General features: G+C 45.8%; 1 protein-coding gene across 3 annotated transcripts in view; it reads right to left on the reverse strand.

Annotated features, from left to right (window-relative positions):
* The window catches only part of ARL6 (ADP ribosylation factor like GTPase 6), a 90429-nt gene that overhangs the window by 33299 nt on the left and 33329 nt on the right, over positions 1 to 23801 (reverse strand). For all 3 annotated transcript variants that reach the window (XM_068270641.1, XM_068270639.1, XM_068270640.1), the window contains 3 exons: positions 23199 to 23260; positions 16793 to 16861; positions 9921 to 10015 (listed from right to left, as the gene is read on the reverse strand). In XM_068270641.1, the coding sequence (XP_068126742.1) occupies positions 9921 to 10015; positions 16793 to 16861; positions 23199 to 23260 (226 nt within the window). The remainder of the gene's footprint in view (positions 1 to 9920; positions 10016 to 16792; positions 16862 to 23198; positions 23261 to 23801) is intronic.

Raw genomic sequence — 23801 nt, forward strand, 5'->3', positions numbered from 1 at the left:
GCTCGAATAGCGTCATAGCCCAGATTGATGTCCTTAGAGCCAATCAGAGGGCTCCCAGGCTCTCTGACGGCAGCCAATCACAGAGGGGGACCCTGGCCAGCCCCTACCCTATAAATAGCGGCCGCCATGTTCCGTTTCTCCATGCTTGCCTGAGACTTGTACAGAGAGAGAGTTGCTCCTTTGTGCTTTGGCTTAGCAAGTGCTCTATTGTGATCATTTACCTAGCGTTTTTGCTCACCTACACCTGCCATATACACCTATATTGTTGTTAGTTAGATAGACATTGTATTTTAGTTAGTAGCTTGTGTGTTACATTAGAGACAGGCAGCTGCTGCAAGCTTACAGGTTTAGGCCTCAGGGGGGCCTTGCCTCTGTGGGCAGCTGTCCTCTGTTTATTTCTCTCATCTATACCAGTATTTCTGCTGTCCTTTACTAATAGTATTGTAGTTATACTGTACTAGGAGTAGGACACTCACTGACTGTCACTGTTTATAGGCTACTAGCTAGCTCCTGCGTGTGTGCACTCACTCACTGTCTGTGTGTACACACACTCTATTTCCTTCTGATTACTGATAGATTATTGTTAGTTAGTTGTACTTACTGTTACTACTTACTCTTACTGTACTAGGAGTCTAGGACACTCAGTCAGACAGTCACTGTGTTCATAGGCTACTAGCTCCTGCGTGCGGTCACTCACTGTCTGAGTGTACACACACACCACCCACACTCCATTTCCTTCTGATCGCTGATTGATTATTGTAATTAGTTAGTTCTACTTACTGTTACTACTTACTCTTACTGTACTAGGAGTCTAGGACACTCAGTCACTGTGTTCATAGGCTACTAGCTCCTGCGTGCGGTCACTCACTGTCTGAGTGTACACACACCACCCACACTCCATTTCCTTCTGATCGCTGATTGATTATTGTAATTAGTTAGTTCTACTTACTGTTACTACTTACTCTTACTGTACTAGGAGTCTAGGACACTCAGTCACTGTGTTCATAGGCTACTAGCTCCTGCGTGCGGTCACTCACTGTCTGAGTGTACACACACCACCCACACTCCATTTCCTTCTGATCGCTGATTGATTATTGTAATTAGTTAGTTCTACTTACTGTTACTACTTACTCTTACTGTACTAGGAGTCTAGGACACTCAGTCACTGTGTGTTCATAGGCTACTAGCTCCTGCGTGCGGTCACTCACTGTCTGAGTGTACACACACCACCCACACTCCATTTCCTTCTGATCGCTGATTGATTATTGTAATTAGTTAGTTCTACTTACTGTTACTACTTACTCTTACTGTACTAGGAGTCTAGGACACTCAGTCACTGTGTGTTCATAGGCTACTAGCTCCTGCGTGCGGTCACTCACTGTCTGAGTGTACACACACCACCCACACTCCATTTCCTTCTGATCGCTGATTGATTATTGTAATTAGTTAGTTCTACTTACTGTTACTACTTACTCTTACTGTACTAGGAGTCTAGGACACTCAGTCACTGTGTGTTCATAGGCTACTAGCTCCTGCGTGCGGGCACTCACTGTCTGAGTGTACACACACCACCCACACTCCATTTCCTTCTGATCGCTGATTGATTATTGTAATTAGTTAGTTCTACTTACTGTTACTACTTACTCTTACTGTACTAGGAGTCTAGGACACTCAGTCACTGTGTGTTCATAGGCTACTAGCTCCTGCGTGCGGTCACTCACTGTCTGAGTGTACACACACCACCCACACTCCATTTCCTTCTGATCGCTGATTGATTATTGTAATTAGTTAGTTCTACTTACTGTTACTACTTACTCTTACTGTACTAGGAGTCTAGGACACTCAGTCACTGTGTTCATAGGCTACTAGCTCCTGCGTGCGGGCACTCACTGTCTGAGTGTACACACACCACCCACACTCCATTTCCTTCTGATCGCTGATTGATTATTGTAATTAGTTAGTTCTACTTACTGTTACTACTTACTCTTACTGTACTAGGAGTCTAGGACACTCAGTCACTGTGTGTTCATAGGCTACTAGCTCCTGCGTGCGGTCACTCACTGTCTGAGTGTACACACACCACCCACACTCCATTTCCTTCTGATCGCTGATTGATTATTGTAATTAGTTAGTTCTACTTACTGTTACTACTTACTCTTACTGTACTAGGAGTCTAGGACACTCAGTCACTGTGTTCATAGGCTACTAGCTCCTGCGTGTGGGCACTCACTGTCTGAGTGTACACACACCACCCACACTCCATTTCCTTCTGATCGCTGATTGATTATTGTAATTAGTTAGTTCTACTTACTGTTACTACTTACTCTTACTGTACTAGGAGTCTAGGACACTCAGTCACTGTGTTCATAGGCTACTAGCTCCTGCGTGCGGGCACTCACTGTCTGAGTGTACACACACCACCCACACTCCATTTCCTTCTGATCGCTGATTGATTATTGTAATTAGTTAGTTCTACTTACTGTTACTACTTACTCTTACTGTACTAGGAGTCTAGGACACTCAGTCACTGTGTGTTCATAGGCTACTAGCTCCTGCGTGCGGTCACTCACTGTCTGAGTGTACACACACCACCCACACTCCATTTCCTTCTGATCGCTGATTGATTATTGTAATTAGTTAGTTCTACTTACTGTTACTACTTACTCTTACTGTACTAGGAGTCTAGGACACTCAGTCACTGTGTGTTCATAGGCTACTAGCTCCTGCGTGCGGTCACTCACTGTCTGAGTGTACACACACCACCCACACTCCATTTCCTTCTGATCGCTGATTGATTATTGTAATTAGTTAGTTCTACTTACTGTTACTACTTACTCTTACTGTACTAGGAGTCTAGGACACTCAGTCACTGTGTTCATAGGCTACTAGCTCCTGCGTGCGGGCACTCACTGTCTGAGTGTACACACACTAAATTTACTTGTGATTACTACTGATTATTGTAACTGCTAGTTGTACTTCCTGACTGTTACTACTTACTTACTGTACTAGGGGACACTCACTCAGTCACCTCACCAACCAACCCACTCCATTAAAGTACCCCACTTTTCACCCGCCCTTTTAAAAAACTTTTGTCTATACGCCCAAAACATTGAAGATGTCTGGAAGTGGCAGCCAGCGCGGTTTGGGCAAGGGGAAGGGCAGCAAGGGAATCAGGAGGAGAGGGAGCAGCATTGTGGCAAGCCGCGGCCGCGCCACCATGCACAGTTCCGCAGCAGCAGCAGCAGCGTCAGTGGCTAACATTCCTCCCATAGCCACTGGCCGTGGACGCCTTGGGCGCCGCCCAGCAGGAGCATCTGCAACTCACGCTGCAGAGACACAGCAGCAGCAGCGTGTAGCACCTGCTCCCATTTTCCTCCAGCCGGGTCGGAAACGTCCCATTGAGGAAAAGGATGCAGACACTGTGGTGCAACTCATGACGGAGGATGAGCAGCCCGCCATCAGCTCTGCATCCGAGGCCTCCACCCTCACCACCACCACCACCCCTGTTCGCAGCAGCCGCCCAGCAGGGTCTGGGGAGGAGGCCAGTTCACCGTCACTCGCCGACCTGTCATTCAGCAGTCTTTTGACCCCAGGCATCATGAGTAAATTGTCTGCTGTTGTTGGCGATCTTGAGGAGGAGATGCTGATGGGCACTTTGGGGGATGAGGGATTGGACAGCAAGACTGTGGCGACAGTCAAGCAGCCCATCCATGCATCAGGAGAGGAGTTTGGGGGGTCCTCATCCCAGCAGGACATGTTTCAGGAGGGGGAGGATGATGATGACCCGGTGACAGACAGAGACTGGGTGCCACCACCTCCAGGGGATGTCGTCCTCAGCAGCTCTGAGGAGGAGGAGGAGGATGCGCTTGTGGGCCTTGCAAGGAGGCGCATCATTGCAAGCATTGGCAGCGTCCCACACCCTGCTGGTGTCTCAGGCTCAGCAGCAGCAGCATCAGCCAGTACCACCACCAGCCGCACCCAAGCCCCCCCCCCAACCACCACAGGGAGACAGGCAGCAGCGCTTCCATGCCGTAGGGGGATGTTTAAGTCACCAATCTGGCGATATTTCACCATGCCCACTGTGTACAGCAAGTACGCCACTTGCAACCACTGTCAGCGGAAGTTGAGCAGAGGTGCAGACCCCTTAAAGTTCTGCACCAGCTCGCTCATCAACCACCTTGCGGCTAAACATTTCCACCAGCATGAGGAGTTCCAGAGGCTGAAGGCATCTGGTGCTGGCAGTGGCACCACACCCATCACTGCACAGCCTTCAGCAGCAGCAGCAGCAACAGCAGCCACCCGCCCTCCTGCTCCTCCAGCAGCACCAGCAGGAGTGCGGAAACGCACTGCTCCTCCCCCCTCTGCAACTCCTGCCGCCGACACTGAGGCCTGTTCTGGCAGCCAGTCCTCAGTGGCCTCCTCTGCTGTGTCTGCTGATTCCCGTGTCAGCAAAAGGCCACGCCAGAGCCTTTTGAGCGAGTCCTTCCAGGGGGTGGTTAGGGCTCTGCCTCCCAGCAGCCGTCGCGTGCGGCAGCTGAACGGCTTGCTGGCACGGGCCATGTGCTCCCAACTCCTGCCGTACACGCTCGTGCAGGAGGGGAGCGACATTCGTGCGCTGCTTGCTTGCGCAGCCCCAGACTGGCAGCTCCCCAGCAGACACTTTTTCTCCCGCAAGGCCATTCCTGCACTGCACCGCTTTGTGATGGCCAATGTGGAGCGAGGGCTGGAGCACGCGGTTGGTGAAAGGGTCCACGTCACCATGGACTCCTGGAGCAGCCGCTTCGGGACAGGCCGCTACCTGTCCTTCACTGTCCACTGGGTCAGCTTGGTGGAAGGGGGTGAGGATGGGAGAGCAGCAGCGGGCACAGCAGCAGCAGCAACACAGTGGGTGGTGCCACCCCGCAGGCTCAGGGGAACTGCAGCAGGTTCCTCCGATCCTCTGCCATCCTCCGGCACACCTGGCCAAACCCCCCGCCTCAGCAGCAGCGTGAAGGCCCGCCACTGCCAAGCGCTGCTGCACTTGGTCAGCCTTGGGAAGACCAAGCTGACGGCAACCCATGTGTTGGCCAAACTCCAGGAGCAGGAGAGGATTTGGCTGACCCCCAGAGGCCTCAGAGTCGGAGAGGTGGTGGCCGACAATGGGGCCAATCTGGTTGCCGCAATACACAGGGGAAACCTGACCCACATCCCCTGTCTTGCCCACGTGCTGAACCTGGTGGTGCAGAAGTTCCTGCGCACCTACCAGGGGATGGGCGAACTGCTGGAAACGGCAAGGAATGTTGTGCGTCACTTCCGGCGCTCGGCTGCAGCCTGTGCGAGCCTGGAAGACGTGCAAAAGGAGCTGGATCTGCCACGCCATCGGCTGATCCTTGACGTTCCGACTCGCTGGAACTCCACCCTGGCGATGTTGGAGCGTCTGGTTGAACAGAGGCACGCTGTCAAACAGTACCTTGCCCTGGCCACTGTTTCCGCAGCTCTGAGAAGGGACAAGACCAGCAACATCCCGTCCATCGTCCCCGATGATGACTGGAGGCACATGCAGCAGGTGTGCTTTGTGCTGGCTCCCTTCCTGCAGGCCACAAACATGGTGAGCAGGGACCATGCTATGGTCTGCGAGTGGGTGCCCCTGGTTTCTCTGCTGAACAGGGCCCTCGATGCTTTGCTGGAACAGGGAGCGGCAGCCTTGGACCAGCAGGAGCGGCAACCAGCTGCGCAGTCCACCTCTGAGGGGGAGGAGGAGGAGGACTTGGTGGAGGTCCCTGACCTGGCTGCTGATGAGGGGGATCAGCACAGCGCAGCTGAGTTGGTGCGGGGGTGGAGAGAGGATGAGGCGGCAGAGGAGGAGGATGAGGACAGCACTGACGTCGATGTGCCAGCAGACGTGGCCCGCCTCTTCCCAATGGCAGCGCACATGCTGACGTGCCTGCGCAGGGACCCCAGGGTGATCCAGATGAAGCAGAGGGAGGACATCTGGATCAGCATGATGTTGGACCCACGCCTCAAGGGGAAGTTGAGCCAGTTCCTGCCGCCTGCAGGAGGAGACCCAGCGCAACAAATAAGGAGCTTGCAGCAGGCCCTTGTTGAGCGCTTGGAGGAAGCCTTCCCCCAGCCTTCCACCCCCACTGTCCAGCAGCCAGCACAGAGGCAGCAGCAGGTGCCTGCATCCAGCAGCAGCAAGCGCCCCACAGACCTGCTGTCTCTCAGCCACGAGCTCTACAGGACTGTAGAGGCTCCGGCAGCAGTGACTAGAGAGGAGATGCATGCAGCAGCATCCTCCTCCGGTCACAGCCAGCGCCTGACCCACATGGTGGCTGACTACATGGGGTCGTACAGCGGGCTTGACAGCGATGCCCCTGTTGATCCCATGGAGTATTGGGTCAAGCGCATGGAGATCTGGAGCGAGCTGGCGCAGTACGCCCTGGAAGTGCTGTCCTGCCCCCCTTCCAGCGTGCTGTCCGAGCGCTGCTTCAGTGCAGCTGGTGGCGTGGTCACCGAGAAACGCTCACGTCTGTCTCACAAGTCTGTGGACAGACTGACGTTTCTCAAGATGAACCAGGCGTGGGTGGAAGGCGAGTTCCTGGCCCCTGTTGTCGGCGAGAGGGGGACATGAACTGGCTGCCGGAACCATCGTTAATGTGCCTTACCACCCTTTACCACCTCCTGGCTCCTGCTCACTAAGCCAGCCTGGTTCACTTTGACTATTACGTCGCCTGCAGCCACACATTTTACACCTACAGTGGGCTGCTGTGTACTGCCCTTCTGCTGTCTGTCTGTGTTTCCCACTGCCAGGGTACACAGATGATTTACCTTCTGCTGCCACTCTGCCACCAGCTATTACGTCAAACAATAGCTATATTGGTTGCAAAACCAAAAACCAAAAAACCATAAAAAAAAAAAAAAGGTTTAATTTTTCTGAGGTGCCCGGGTTGAAAACTGTGTTGTCCCAGTTGTGTATTGGACACAATGTGGGCTGCACGACCGCTGTCTGGGACCTCCTGTTGTGTTTATTTACAGCCCTGGTATCACCGCTAGGTACCAGGGCTATTATGTCACGCTGCCTACCTGCTGCCACACTCACACTGCTCCTCCATACCTCCTCCTGCTGCTGCTGCTGCTGTCTGTCTGTGTTTCCCACTGCCAGGGTACACAGATGATTTACCTTCTGCTGCCACTCTGCCACCAGCTATTACGTCAAACAATAGCTGCTCGCCTACTCCTCCATTCCTCCTCCTGCTGCTGCTGTCTGTCTGTGTTTCCCACTGCCAGGGTACACAGATGATTTACCTTCTGCTGCCACTCTGCCACCAGCTATTACGTCAAACAATAGCTATATTGGTTGCAAAACCAAAAACCAAAAAACCATTAAAAAAAAAAAAAAGGTTTAATTTTTCTGAGGTGCCCGGGTTGAAAACTGTGTTGTCCCAGTTGTGTATTGGACACAATGTGGGCTGCACGACCGCTGTCTGGGACCTCCTGTTGTGTTTATTTACAGCCCTGGTATCACCGCTAGGTACCAGGGCTATTATGTCACGCTGCCTACCTGCTGCCACACTCACACTGCTCCTCCATACCTCCTCCTGCTGCTGCTGTCTGTCTGTGTTTCCCACTGCCAGGGTACACAGATGATTTACCTTCTGCTGCCACTCTGCCACCAGCTATTACGTCAAACAATAGCTATATTGGTTGCAAAACCAAAAAACCAAAAAACCATAAAAAAAAAAAAAAGGTTTAATTTTTCTGAGGTGCCCGGGTTGAAAACTGTGTTGTCCCAGTTGTGTATTGGACACAATGTGGGCTGCACGACCGCTGTCTGGGACCTCCTGTTGTGTTTATTTACAGCCCTGGTATCACCGCTAGGTACCAGGGCTATTATGTCACGCTGCCTACCTGCTGCCACACTCACACTGCTCCTCCATACCTCCTCCTGCTGCTGCTGCTGCTGTCTGTCTGTGTTTCCCACTGCCAGGGTACACAGATGATTTACCTTCTGCTGCCACTCTGCCACCAGCTATTACGTCAAACAATAGCTGCTCGCCTACTCCTCCATTCCTCCTCCTGCTGCTGCTGTCTGTCTGTGTTTCCCACTGCCAGGGTACACAGATGATTTACCTTCTGCTGCCACTCTGCCACCAGCTATTACGTCAAACAATAGCTATATTGGTTGCAAAACCAAAACCAAACAAACCATTAAAACAAAAAAAAAGGTTTAATTTTTCTGAGGTGCCCGGGTTGAAAACTGTGTTGTCCCAGTTGTGTATTGGACACAATGTGGGCTGCACGACCGCTGTCTGGGACCTCCTGTTGTGTTTATTTACAGCCCTGGTATCACCGCTAGGTACCAGGGCTATTATGTCACGGCGAGCTGCCTGCCTCATTGACTGCCTGCTGCCACACACTCATCCTCCTCCTCCTGCTGCTGAATTTACCTCCTGCTGTCTTTGTGTTTCCACTGCCAGGGAGCACATACAATGGCGCTTCCAACATGCGTGCGCCCACCAGCTATTTGTTACGCTCAAAAATAGCTGCATTTCTTTAAAAAAAAAATTGAAAAGAGAAATACGTGAAGAAGAATAAGACTATATTGAAAAGGAAGAAGAAGAATAAGACTATATTGAAAAGGAAGAAGAAGAATAAGACTATATTGAAAAGGAAGAAGAAGAATAAGACTATATTGAAAAGGAAGAAGAAGAATAAGACTATATTGAAAAGGAAGAAGAAGAAGAAGAAGAAGAAGAAGAAGAAGAAGAAGAAGAGGAAGAGGAAGAGGAAGAGGAAGAGGAAGAGGAAGAGGAAGAGGAAGAGGAAGAGGAAGAAGAAGAAGAAGAAGAAGAAGAAGAAGAAGAAGAAGAAGAAGAAGAAGAAGAAGAAGATATAGAAGAAGACGATATAGAAGAAGACGATATAGAAGAAGAAGAAGAAAGATAAAGAAGAAGAAGAACAAGTATATACAGTAACACTACTGAACAAAATTAAGGACACAACTTCTCTTTCCACATTTTTTTTTAAAGGAACATCCCCACATAATCACTTGCTGTTGTTACTTGGAAAAAAAGAGGTTTCTTGCATCATTCACCCTCAAAACAAGTGTTGGAAGCTATTTAAGGCCAATTCGAATAGTCAGCTCGAATAGTTAGCTCGAATACCGACTCGAATAGTGAGCTCGAAGTCCGAGGTCGAATCGAATAGTAAAAATTATTCGACTCGAATATTCGAATGACCTCGAATAATTTACTATTCGAATTCGACCAAACTCGAATTTTAAAAAGGGGTATTTGAGCACCACTAATTACAGGTAAGGAAAACAACAGCTTTCAGAGAAATTGCAATGTCTGGTACTGCTAGGAGGATGGCTTTACATGCGCATCCTTAAAGTTCTCCTGTAAATTATTATTCATATGCGAGGTGTTAATGACAGCAGATGGCTTGTGATCTCTAATTAATAATAACAGTTTTCTGCTTTTAAAAATCTCGTTCAAACCGTGTTGATAAACTTAATTTAGAATCCATATGTTACCACAGAAGTAAACATGCAAAGTACCCGTGAAAGACGAACGCAAACACAGCGGCGTAATGAGGTATGGAGAGGGGATTGAGACTCATGATTCGGAGGGGCGCTTGTTCTGCCGTCAGCACCGCGTGACGTGCCGCAATCTCTCCGCACCGGCCCTTTCCTTGTATCTACACATCTCAGCCCATCACGGTGCCCGCTGGTCCATCTCTGATCCGCAATGTATTGCAGTCACAGCCCGAGAGGCCGAGATTAAAATCAGTCAAGAAAGACTTAAGGTGTTTGAACCGCTGACATATATCATTTGAGCAGAGTGCTCTTCAGTAGCAGCCGTCAGCCGTGCTGACAAGACGAGCTTCTCTAAAATGTCTGATGAGAATGAAGGAGGGGGGGGGGTGTCGAGTAATCTTACCTGTGTGATTTAAAAGGGTCTCCAGCTCTTCTTTGGCCACAACCATTCGCAGCTTGTCACTGCTGTCAATGACAAAAATAATAGCCTGGCCTTCTCTGCGGAGAGGAAAGACAGGAAAGAGATTTATAGTCGGGTGAATTATTTACAGCAGCGGGCTCACAGAAAGGAGGTCTTACTTGTTTTAGTCTCCTTTTTTTACTTATTTATTTTTTTTAAAAGGGTTGCTGTCAATTCACAATACTTTCTATTTAAAGCAAACCTGTGAAAATAATGAGATAGTGAATTGTATGTTTAGTAGAGCTAACAAATGGAACATTAGTAGCAAAGAAAAGAATCTCATATTGTTTTCCAGTACATGAAGAGGTAAGAAACTTCAGTTGCTATCTATGCAAAAGAGCTATTCCACCCACAGGGTCAGAAACAGTGAGAGACGCCTGAGATAAGATTTTACTGCAGGAAAAGTTCTAAAAAGTCATTATTTCTGCTTTGTTTTATAGCTTAAAGTCAGAGAAAATCAAAGACAGAGTGTGGTTTTAAAACTGTAACTGTGACAGAATGATGCAAGGTTATAAAAAAACAAACAAACAAAAAAAAACAAACAGCTATATAACTAAAAATAAAAATATAAGACTCTTTTCTTTGCTACTAATGTTTTATTCATTAATTGTACTACACATACAATTCATTATATTGTAAGTTTTATTTTCGCTTTACGTTCTCTTTAAGTCAGCTGGCCAATGGCATTAGTGAGCCTTCATGTCCAAATGGGTTCGCTGGTTTCAACCATGGTCACTGCAGCAAAATCCATTCCTACTGGTATGCTGACTTCAAGTAGAACTAAACTAGGAATTTCATCTCTGCTCTAAAAGATAAGCTACAGTGTGATAACAAATATCATTACAATTTATGGAAAACCTAAGGAAAAAAAAAGGCTGAGTTTACAATTTGCTTTCACTTTGCAGGGAGCACTGAAGGTGTTAAGCCTCAGTGTTTACTGTATGGGGAAAGCTACCTTTGCAGAGCTTCTGCAGTCTGTTTACAGCTGCTGAAAAGAACTAATTAGACACATTGATCTGGCTAAACAACCACAGAGCAGTGAATTTCTTTAGCAACTATATGTGGAATAAAGACTTTTCATTGTGTGTTGTGCAAGAGTTTGGCACCGCTTTCAAGTCAGAGGTCATGCTAGCCATTATGGGATGGAAGTTCACTGCTGGCAAACCTATGTCACTGCCAATTCCATCCCTAGTGATGAGTCATCATTGTGCTGCTGATCTGCTTGTCTTTCCTGGAGGAATACAGTGGATGCAACAGATGTCAGATTTCTACTGTGCTATCTGGCTGAGCAGCCAGAAGCCATCTAACTATATTTTAGGAAGTGAAACATACGTATGTGAAATAAGGGCACCATGAAAAAAAAATCAGGACCAGGAACAGTGCCGATAGTAGAATATTGGTATATTTACAGATACTCTACTATTTAAAGTGTTAATTTTTGTTAGTAAAACATTGGTAATTGTTACTAATATTTTACTATAGCTAAACCTAAGCCTACTCTCACACAGAACCGTCAACTACCGATGCCTAAGGACCCTTTACCACTAGCAATCGCAATCACAAATGCCAGCGATTGTGATTTTTCATTCTGTTATGCGATTGCGATTTTTTGCACTGCATTATCCCTCTTAAAATTGCTCCAGGAAGCGATTGCGATTTCTAAATCGAATGACTATAGTGGAAAATACTTCTCACGATTTCTATAATAAAAGTAGCAACCCTAGCGATTTAAAAATCACTAGCGATTTGCGATTTAGCTGTGTAGTGGAAAAGGGCCCTAACCCCAACAGCCCCCGTGGTGGTGGTGCCTAACTCTAAGACCCCCCCCCCCTGGTGGTGCCTTACCCTAAATCTCCCCTGGTGGTTCATAACCCTAAGACCCCCCCCCCCCCTGGTGGTGCCTTACCCTAAGACCCCCCTGGTGGTGCCTAATCCTAAATCTCCCCTGGTGAGGCCTAACCCTAAATCTCCCCTGGTGGTGCCTCACCCTAAATATCCCCTGGTGGTGCCTAACCCTAAGACCCCCCCCCCCCTGGTGGTGCCTAACCCCAAGATCCCCCCTGGTGGTGCCTAACCCTAAGATCCCTCCTGGTGGTGCCTAATCCTAAGACCCCCTGGTGGTGCCTAACCCTAAGATCCCCCCTGGTGGTGCCTAACCCTAAGACCCCCCTGCTGGTCCCTTACACTAAGACCCCCCCTTGCTGGCTCCTAACCCTAAAACTCCCCCCCTGCTGGTGCCCAACCCTAAGACCCCTCTTGGTGGTTCAAAGAAAAAAAAACAGCAAAAAAATATAATTACTGGGTGCCGACTTGCGCCAGAATTTCCCCTTTGTCGCCGGCTCAAAAAAGAGAATAAACCTGCAAAAAGCAATAATCATCGGGCATCGCCTAGCGCCCGAATTCCCCTTTTGGCTTTGGCTTGCTAATATTTTCAATTAAAGTCTAAGGCGGCGTCTGATTTGTCCAGAAGCCACATGTGCCCGAGTTGCCTGAGACCGTGAAACATTCCACATATACAGCATTTAATTTGTTTGCCCCAAGTTTGGTTTTAAGGCGGAAATTCATTTCCCACTGTGATACTTTTAATGCGTTAGTCAAAAAATGAATAAAAAGACTGATCTGCCCAAATACTGAGTCCCATTTTATTACACTTGGTATAATATCTTAGGGGCTGTGATACTACTCTGTACAGTTTAATGCAGTAAGTACCAGGCAGCCTCCATTGATAACATCATCCCTCCTGCTACGTCCGCACACAGCGGAGAGCCGGCTCTGAACATTTCCCAGAACACTACGGGGCAGCTTTGCGGAGTTTTGTTTCTCCGAGTGACATTTATGATTAGAGTAAACAAGCTGAAAATATTTAACCTTCAAGACGATGAGCTCTGTGAGACAGTTTTATGATGTGGGAGATACTTCCTGACACAGAAATACAGCCGGGGAGAAGCTGAGCCTTTCCAAACACTTGCAGGTAGATCTCGCAGCTGTAAATCAGCCGCCTACACTCTGAAGTGCTTGATGCTGACACTTACAGACATACTGAAAGCGGAGGCAGCCCAGACATCTTACCTGTGCGAGGAGCAGTGGGAGAAACATTTAAAGGGAATCAACTGTGAGGCCTCTTGCACACTGCGTGCATTTCCGATTCAGATTCCGCTTTTTAATCAGTTTTTACATCAGATTCCGATTTTTAATCTTTACTGCATGTTGCGTTTTTTTGATCCGTTTTTCTGTTGAATGTATTCAGGGGAAATCGGAATTGAAAATCGGAATGGAAATCAGAATCAGAATACGGATTTGCAGTGTGCAGGGAGCCTGAATCTTCAGGATTTATTCATCTATAATTATTGCAAAATGTACTCATAATTAATCTTGCGTGCACCCATGAAAACAGAATGATTGCTGCTGTAGCAAGTAGCAGCAATCATTCATTAAAAGTTTAAAAAAAGTTAAAAATGACAGTGCAGTGAAGTGTTAACCCCTAACTACAGTAATTAACCCCTTGTCATCTATACTTGGTCTGAAAGGACAACTGAAGGAGGAGGGATATGGAGGCTACCATATATATTTATTTTTAACCATTTCAGCCCGCAGAGATTTTTCACCTTATGCAACAGAGCAATTGTCACCTCCCATTCATTCGCTGAGAACTTTATCACTAATTATCACAATTAATTGATCTATATCTTGTTTTTTTACGCCACCATTTAGGCTTTCTTTGGGTGGTACATTTTGCCAAGAATTATTTTTTTTCTAAATGCATTTTAACAGGAATATTAAGAAAAAAATTGAAAAAAAATCATTTCTCAGTTTTCAGCCATTATAGCATTAAAATAAAACATGCTACCATAATTAAAACCTATGTATTTAATTTGCCCATTGGTCTCGGTTATTACACCATTTAAATCTTGTCCCTATCACAATGTATGGCACCAATATTTTATTTGGAAATAAAGGTGCATTTTTTCAGTTTTGCGTTCATCACTATTAACAAGCGTATGAATTAAAAAATATTCATAATATACCATCTTCACATGCATATTAAAAAAGTTCAGACCGTTAGGTAACTATTTATGTTTTTTTTTTTATTATTTGGGTAATTTTTGGTGTGGGAAGTTAATTTTAAATGTAATATTGTGTGTTTATTATATTGAAGAATGTATGTAGATGTAATTTTACTATTATACATTGAGATTTTTTTTTTTTGGTCCTTCTCGCTTCCAGGAAGCGCGAAGAGGATGGGAAACTTTTTTTCTTTCAGAAAGAGGTTTTTCTGCTGGGGTCTTAGATCTCCGGGCTGGCACGGGGTCGCGCGTGCAGGAGTGCATTTAACATAAATGGTTAAGCAATACCAGTTACCTGGCTATCCTGCTGATCCTCTGCCTCTAGTACTTTTAGCCATAGACCCAGAACAAGCATGCAGCAGATCAGGTGTTTATGACATTGTCAGATCTGACAAGATTAAAGGGGAACTGAAGAGAGAGCTATATGGAGGCTGCCATGTTTATTTACATTTAAGCAATAACAGTTGCCTGGCAGCCCTGCTGATCCTCTGACTCTAATACTATTAGCCATAGCCCCTGAACAAGCATGCAGCAGATCAGGTGTTTCAGACTTTAAAGTCAGATCTGACAAGACTAGCTGCATGCTTGTTTCTGGTGTTATTCAGATACTACTGCAGAGAAATAGACCAGCAAGGCTGCCAGGCAACTGGTATTGATTAACCTCCCTGGCGGTCAATTGATTTGCAGCCGCACGGCCGCGGGAGGTTTTTTAGCCTAATTTTTTTTTTATCATGTAGATTGCCTATCCCTAGCTACATAATTCCCCCCTCCCTGCGGCATCCCTCCTACCCCTCCGATAGCCGCCGGCGATCAAGCCCATCCGGAAATCCCGTTCTGAATGGGATTTCCTTTAGGGCTTCCCCCATCGCCATGGCGACGAACGGAGTGACGTCATCGACGTCGTGACGTCACAGGGGCCTGTATCGCGGCGGGTAGTGGCGCATCAGCAGCGATCAGGTAAGACACGCAGCTAGCAAAGTGCTAGCTGCGTGTTTAAAAAAATTATCCAAATTGGCCCACCAGGGCCTGAGAAATCCTCCGTGGCGGCATACCCCGAGCTCAGCTCGGGATTACCGCCAAGGAGGTTAAAAGGAAATAAATATGGCAGCCTCCGTCTACCTCTTACTTCAGTTTCCCTTTAACTGCATGCTTGTTTCTGGTGCGATTCAGACACTACTGCAGCCCAATAAATCAGCAGGTCTGCCAGGCAACTTGTATTGTTTAAAAGGAAATAAATATGGAAGCCTCCAAATTCTTCTCACTTCAGTTGTCCTTTATAATTTGTGGACACCAGTTATGCCTGTTGTCCGTAGCAACTGTATGCGATCACTAGGGTGAGAGCTCGGGGAGCCAACGCTGTATAGATGCATTGCTGTACTGTTGCCTAGCAATGTATCTCTACTGCGCTAGGGTCCCCAAACTGTGCACCTTAGCGATCACATCCAATCTTTGAGACACACAGGCAGGCGATAATGGTACACTACACGCCCAAATAGTGATGAGATGTGACATATGTGCTATCATTTTAACCGGGACGAGCCAAATAATTCATTTTGATGTGTTTCAGAACCATAGCACTTGTGTGAAAATTAGAAAGGGTAAAAATGAAAAGTGTATTTTCTGCATTTAAGCCTATTTTTGTTCCTCTATAAAATGCCTATATAATTAAACAATTCTTGGAAAAAAAATGATACTCAAAGAAAGTCTAGCCTGTCCCCCTCAAAAAAACACACAATTTTATGTATTACTTTAGAGGCTTTAATAATAAAAAAAAACTACTGCTGTATAATGACACAGCTGAAATGCCACAATTGTCAGGGTTTTTAAAGGACTTCCGAGGCAATCAATTAAATCTAGCTTTACTTATCTGAGCTTCTTTCTGCCCCTAGGAGCCATTGGTGTCCCTCACCACCACTCCGGTCTTCTCCGGAGTCTTTCTGGCAGCCTCTAAAGGATCGCCTCCCCCCCTTCCCTGATGGGTTGGTGTCGTCTGCGCATGCGAGCACCCACTCCATGCGCCAGTATGATCCCGGTGACGTGGCTGCATCTTTGTGCATGGCGGGCGCATGCACAGAAGACACAGAAGATCCTTACGCTCAACACACACCATACAATCTTGGTTGTTCAATCTTACCACTTTCATGTAGTATAATAGCTTACTCAATCAATCATTCAAGGTATTTTCAATCTGTTGGCCCTTATACTACATAGATTTGGTAAATATGTACAACCAAGATTGTATGGTGTGTGTTGAGCTTGCGTGAGACCCCAGAGAAGACCAGAGCTGTAGCCAGGGACACGAATGACCTCTAGGGGCTGGTAGATAAAGGGGCAGGTAAATAAAGCTAGCCTCGGAAGTCCTTTAAATGGTAAAAACCCAAAAAGTTGTCAAGTACCAGAGCCTTTTTCAAAAAAAAAAAATTCTGTGTAATCCTTGGGATCGGCTTACAGTGACCACAGGGTCAGCAGCCAATCAAATTGATCCCTGAACGGTGCACGGTGCTCAGCTGTCATTGGACAGCTCAGTTCAGCGGCGATTAAAGCGCATGGAGCTGGGTTATTGAAATCTACACGCTGGTGGAGAGAAGAGGCTACAAGCAGGATGTAGAGGAGCTCCCCTTTGATCAACATGATGATTATTTGATTTGATGCTCCATATAATATAATAGTGCTGTAAGGAAGGCAGACAGGAGACTTCCACCGCAAGGATGACACACAAGCCCACTTATACACAGCAGATCAGACACTTACTTGTAATAGTGCTCCCAGAGATTCCGGTACCTCCCCTGTCCAGACATGTCAAAAACTGTGAATGATAAGCTGTAAAAATAAAGACAACCAGTTATTTCACGGCCTATAGAATTCCTCTGAAGACAGTTAGGGCGCAATACATTACTCAGTATTGAGGGCCGATACAAGATTTGATAGTTAACAAATAATGGAATATACAGTATTACCTAATTGATCAGGGCCAAAAGAGAACCCAAGGCTGCCTGGAACACAAAACAAAGACGCTTACTTATGAAGACTGAGGTCTCTGGATTCCCCAGATTGTATACAATGAACAGAGGCGCCAAAAGTATAAAATTAGATTAAATGAACTTAAAAACCAACTTAAATGGCAAAATTGAAGGAGGAAGCGGTGGTCTTACCTCCCTCAAGCAGACACGACAACGACTGCTATTCAGACAGTCAAACACATTTATTAGGAACTCCAAAAAGAAATGCAACGCGTTTCGCAGGTTCAACCCCGCTTCATCAGGCAATATAGGGAGGAGTATCAAACAATCTGCACAAGGATTCAAGTTAAGCGCTTGCATTTCTTTTTGGAGTTCCTAATAAATGTGTTTGACTGTCTGAATCGCAGTCGTTGTCGTGTCTGCTTGAGGGAGGTAAGACCACCGCTTCCTCCTTCAATTTTGCCATTTAAGTTGGTTTTTAAGCTCATTTAATCTAATCCTATACTTTTGGCGCCTCTGTTCATTGTATACAATTTTGAGTCCACCCTGGGTGGAGGGTTGCTACCCTTTCTTCCTGTCTACAGAGAGCGACTTCTTAATCCTGAGTGGGGTCAGGACAATCTCCCCACCTGCCTTTACAGTGGTTGCCTGCTGGTGACCCTGACTTGTGAGTATTTAGCAATACAAATTTATTGCCACCTTGTCCAGTACGAATTACACTATTGGGTCTCTTGGTGTTCCCTGTTTTTCTCTGGATTCACCAGAGGCTTCCCTCGTCTTCTTCGAGACAACTGCCGGTGCCCGGGACCCTCTTGTAAATCGTGGCTATACTCCTCTTCATGCACAAGCTTGGTAGTGCTGCACCAGAACAAATATGGCAGCGCCTGCGTAATCACATGGAGCCGCTTGTGGACAATGCGCAGGTGCCATCATTCTCGCCCAGGCTCAGTACGGCCGCAATCATGCATGGCAATGAAGAGAAGCGTGGCCACTTAACACATCCAACAAGCTCTTGTCAGACATGTTCTGGGGGTCCGTGCGTGGCAACGGCGGGGGCCAGGAGGATGTGGAAGGCCTCTGCAGGATCCAGAGGTTCCTCTCCTCTTAAGTAAGTATAGGTTTTTTTTTTTGCCCTTAGGTTTGCCTCCGGCACACTTAAAGAGAAACCGTAACAAAGAATTGAACGTCATCCCATTCAGTAGCTGATACCCACTTTCCAATGAGAAACCTATTCCTTTTCTCACAGATCATCAGGGGGCTCTGTATGGCTGATATTGTGGTAAAATCCCTCCCACAGTGTGATGTCAGCACCTAGGTCCTGACATCACACTGTGGGAGCCTTGTTGCATTGTGGGAAATAACAGCTGTTTCCAACTGCCAAAAAGCAAGCAGCATCTCCTTCCACTGACATCACCTGTCAACAGTAAAAATGTCACCATGTGATAAATGTCAGAATGTAAGATTTTACAATGGGCAAATACTGACTAAATCAATTATACATAATTATTGTAAAAATGAAGAACCTTTTTTTATTACATTATTTTCACTGGAGTTCCTTTTTAAAGAGGACCTGTAGTGAAAATAAAATAATGAACAAAATTGCTTATTGTTTACAGTATTCATTTAGATTATTTAGTCAGTGTTTGCCCATTGTAAAATCTTTCCTCTCCCCGATTTACATTCTGACATTTTTAGTTCTGCCAGGTGATCTGTACAGAATGTTCGTTACTGAGAGTTCTATGCACAGAGGGATATATTGCTGGCCTGGCAGTAGGAAAAAGCTGTTATTTCCCACAATACAAAGGTTCACAGACAGCAAACTGTCAGGACCATGGACATGACATCACACTGTGGGAGGGGTTTCACCACAATATTAGCCATACACACCCCCCTCATGATCTATTCGAGAAAAGGTAACACATTTTCATGGGAAAGGGGGCATCAGGTACTGATTGGGATGAATTTCAATCCTTGGTTAAAGTTCCTCTTCGGAACCGAAGGGAGAGGGATATGGAGGCTGACATGTTTATTTCCTTTTAAATAATGGATATTGCCTGGCTGTCCTGCTGATCCTCTGCCTCTAATACTTTAAGCCACAGACCCTGAACAAGCATGCAGCAGATCAGAGGTCTATGACAAAGCTGACAAGATTATCTGCATGCTTGTTTCAGGTGAGTGATTTAAACCCTACTGACCAGCAATATCAGTAGGACTGCCAGGCATTGTTTAAAAGGAAATAAATATGGCAGCTTCCATAGGTCTCACACCTCTGGTTCCTTTTAAAGCACACTAACACCTTAAAGGACCACTATCGCAAAAAAAGTAGGCATTTAAAATCTGACAGAACAGGTTTTGGACCAGTCCATCTCTTCATGGGGGATTCTCAGGGTTTTCTTTGTTTTCAACAGCATTCCCTGAACAGCAGTCTAACTGACAAAATAGTGTGCAAGTGATTAGGGAGGCCGGCTGGTATCTTCCTATTTTAGCAATTAAACTGCTGTTTAGGAAATGCTGTTGAAAACAAAGAAAACCCTGAGAATCCCCCATGAGGAGATGGACTGTCCCAAAACCTGTTGGTTCTGTCAGATTTTAACTGCCTATTTTTTCGCGATAGTGGTCCTTTAAACAAAGCAATACCATAAAGAAAAAACAAACAAACAAAAAACAATATTTAGAATGGCAGCCCTGCAGGTAGTTTTGGGATTTCATAACTAGCTGAAAGTTGAAATAGAAAGATAATTATTTTTTAAAAATAACTCTTACAACAATTTTTCGCAAAAGCAGAACTTCTCGTTAAGCCATTTCACAGCTCATCCAATCTACACAAAATAGCGCGACACCAAGGGAGACACATAATTATCACTCGCGGCTGGCCAAGCGGTGGTGATGGGGGGGGGGGGGGGTTGTTGCTATTAGTAAAATGTATACCCCTCGGAACCGAGCATTTTCTGCCATAAAACTTGTCAGGTTATTAATTTGCCCAAACAGAGGTCCCGATGAAGGGGATTGATGCGCCGCGGTGATGGCGTTAGGGCGCGTCGCGGAGGGGCAATGAAGCGCTTGTAAACCTCTGATGGATAAATTAGGAGCGGAGCTTTCCTAGATATGGATGTCAGCGGGACTCATTATTTTTTATCTCTTAATCGCTGGTTTCCATATAGTTTTTTCGATAGCCTGTCCCGAGCAGACATTACGCTTGAAAAAGTCGCTTCATTAAAGATCTGGCTTTTGTAAGACGACCTGATGAGGACAACGCCGTTCTCTAGGAGAAGCGCCATAGTAAATGCTTCTCGGCTACGGATTTAAGTGCTGGTGTAGATTAATACCTTGTTAAAACAGCTGTGCTCCAGTCGCCGGTTTATTGCTAAAATACTTAACGGGCTAGTGAGAGACGATACTGCTGGAGGAGACCCCCTGAGAGCCGGCACTTCTGTGTGGATCTGGCTGTAAATTAATATTTAACAACTTCTAAAATAAACTGCACATCACCTGGGAAGCTATTCATTTTGTTGGCGTCGTTCGAAGATACAGCTTGTTAATGGACTTCTGAAGCTACAATAAAACCCGACTGGATCCGGCACCGCCAAGCGTGTCCGTCTACCAACAGCTTATTTGTCAAAGGATGAGGGAGGGCTTTTCCTATTGGTCAATCATCACCCATAGACAGGGCCTGTGTTGTGTCTGATTGCGATGCCTGTAAATTTGCGCTGCCCTGTATGTGCAGTAGGAGACTGTGCTGCCACATCTCCTATTCAATTGTGCTACCCCGCTAAACAGCCCAAATATCTCTGCAGCCACACCTCCTACGCTCCCCAAATTTACAGGGTAGAGAGGGGATCCCCTGAACTACCTCTGTGCCAAATTGCAGCCCCAGAATCCCGCTGGCTCACAAGATAGCTTTATGTAATCTATCTTGTGTCCCACCGAGACTTGGGCTGCAATTTGGCACATAAATAAAGCAGAGGGACACCAAGAGCCCCAATAGTGTAATTCGTCTTGGGGTCAACAAAATAAATGAGAAGTTAAATTTATACTTACAAACCAGGGTTACCAATAGGCAACCACTGTATAGGCAGGTGGGGAAAACAATCCTGACCCCACTCAGGAATAAAAAGTCGCTCTCTGTAGACAGGAAAATAGGGTAACAACCACCCACCCAGGGTGGACTCAATGTAGTGTACAAGATACAGAGGCGCCAAAAGAATAAAAGGTAATTAAATGAACTTAAAAAAACAACTGGTTAAACAGAGGAGGCAGCGGTGGTCTTACCCCCTCCAAACAGACACAGGCACGGACTGCGATTCAGACAGTCAACAATTTATTCGGAACTCCAAAAAACAATGCAACGCGTTTCACGGGCCATACATCCCGCTTCCTTAGGCAAAATACAGTAGGAGTCACAGCATCTGTATTATATCAGCGAGCTCGGAGTTCCGAATAAATTGTTGACTGTCTGAATCGCAGTCCTTGCCTGTGTCTGTTTGGAGGGGGTAAGACCACCGCTGCCTCCTCTGTTTAACCAGTTGGTTTTTTAAGTTCATTTAATTATCTTTTATTCTTTTGACGCCTCTGTATCTTGTAAACTAATTTGGCACATAGGTAGTTTAAGTGATCCCCTCTCTACCCTGAAAATTTGAGGAGTGTAGGTTTGGCTGCGGAGATATTTTGAAGGAATAATATTTAAGTTCCCACTGAGCACACATGATACTCAGTGAGGAAGGCTGCTTCCTGGCAGCACAAAACACCAGCGCTACCATATGGGAAAAGGGAGCAATTGCCCCAGGGCCCCAGCATTCATAGGAACTACCAAGTGTCTGCCAACGCCTCACTAAATTCTCCCACCCACCCCCCAGCGTTATGCAGGCAGTGGTGGCAGGCACCAGCTCACCTTATATATACTGAAAGTGTAGGAAGTGCTACACCAGGCGTTAATTGCCTAAAAATGCAACGTGCTGTGTTAACAGGTCCTTATTAAAGAGGAACTGTCGCGAAAATCTTACAATTTAAAACACATACAAGAAGTACGTGAGTAAAATTAGCCATAAATTACTTCTCTCATATGTTGCTGTCACTTACAGTAAGTAGTAGAAATCTGACATTACCGACAGGTTTTAGGCTAGTCCATCTCTTCATGGGGGATTCTCAGCATGGCCTTTATTCTTTATAAAGTCACTCCCTGCAAAAGATTTATACAAAGATGCTGGCCAGCCTCCCTGCTCTCCATACACTTTTTTGGCAGTTGGATGGAGCAACCGCCATTTACTAAGTGCATTTTGAAAATAAAGAAATCTCTGTGAACCCCCCCATGAGGAGATGGGCTAGTCCAAAACCTGTCTGTTCTGTTAGATTTCTATTACCTACTGTAAGTGACAGCAACATAGGAGAAAAATCATGTATGGCTCATTTTAATCTGAAAGAAACATACTTCTTAATTGTATACTGTATGTTTACATATATTTTAAATTTTAAGATTTTTGCGACAGATGCATCACTTCCAAATATGCAAATCAGCTCTGTATGCCCTTGAAAGCAAGGCTGCACCCCCAGAACCACAGGTGTATAGTGAGCCTGTAGCTTATACATTTTACAAAGCCACATTAATCCAACATGCATACAGCTGGTTTTGGCCTTCTTGGTCCTCACCAGTGCATGGTATGGATGGATCTGGCTCTTTATATCTTTCAGGTGGTTCTGGGTTACCATTAAACTGTCTATTAGTGATATTTGTTCTCAATCCATTTTCAATTTTCATTTGACTGTAAAGAGACTGTCATGTATAGCCCTGGTTTATTAACCCTTGTTAATCCTACAGTGAAGGTGAAAACAGGAACTGAGGCAAGTTCTATGCAAGATTGGTATTTCATACATTCATGTTTATTTCATCATGTAACCCAGTGATCTGCAAATTTGTCTCTCCAGTTGTTAAGGCCTAGGAGAAGAGCCAGGATGCCGCCGTGGGACGTCCCGACCTACACTGGGCTGCAGAAAGCCCCAGGTGAGTACTAATTTCGTATTTATTTTGAGCTCGGAGTCCCTTTAAGGAACTACAATTCCCACAATGCATTTGCCTTTATGAATCATGACTGTGGCTGCCTCCTGCAATGCACTGTGGGACCTGTAGTTCCTTAACAGCTGGAGAGCCAAGTTTGCAGATCACGGATGTAACCCAAGCGGTCTCTGCACGTTGGATATGGTACCTGGATGTCTTGAATTTCTCTATGCTGAATCCAATAGTTGGGACAATATCCTGAGTCTGAGCCTGGAAGAGAAAAGTAATGGAAAAACAAAGATCATTGTGTGATTTGGAAGTGTGAATATCGAATGAAAACTCACTTTTGTTAAATAAATTCTGCTCTCACTGGACTTGATGTGCAAACCTACATTTCTACTGCGATGTCAGTAATATTGCCATGCTCTGCTGGTCAGTATCAGTGATATGGCCATGTACTCCCTCCCTGCACATGGCAATATTACTGCATGGTCATACACCTTCATTGTCTTTTAAAAAAACATTAAAACAAAAAAAAAAAACACTTTAAAACATTCAGAATCCCTTTGCAATGTAACCATGACAACAATACTGTTTGGTATACTGAAGAAAATAAGGTAGATACAGCTAGACACCTTTTTTCTGTGTTCTAAAAAAAAAAATCCTTCATCTGATTTATGAAGGTGGATATAGATCATATAATTGTATCCAGATCTTTTAAATTCAATCAGTTTTATTGATTGATTAAATTGTTTGAAAAATTATACCAGTCCACCATACACTATTCAATCTTCTCCTAAAAATCAGGGCT

Source organism: Hyperolius riggenbachi, chromosome 2 (assembly GCF_040937935.1).
Source record: "Hyperolius riggenbachi isolate aHypRig1 chromosome 2, aHypRig1.pri, whole genome shotgun sequence".
Lineage (NCBI taxonomy): Eukaryota > Metazoa > Chordata > Amphibia > Anura > Hyperoliidae > Hyperolius > Hyperolius riggenbachi.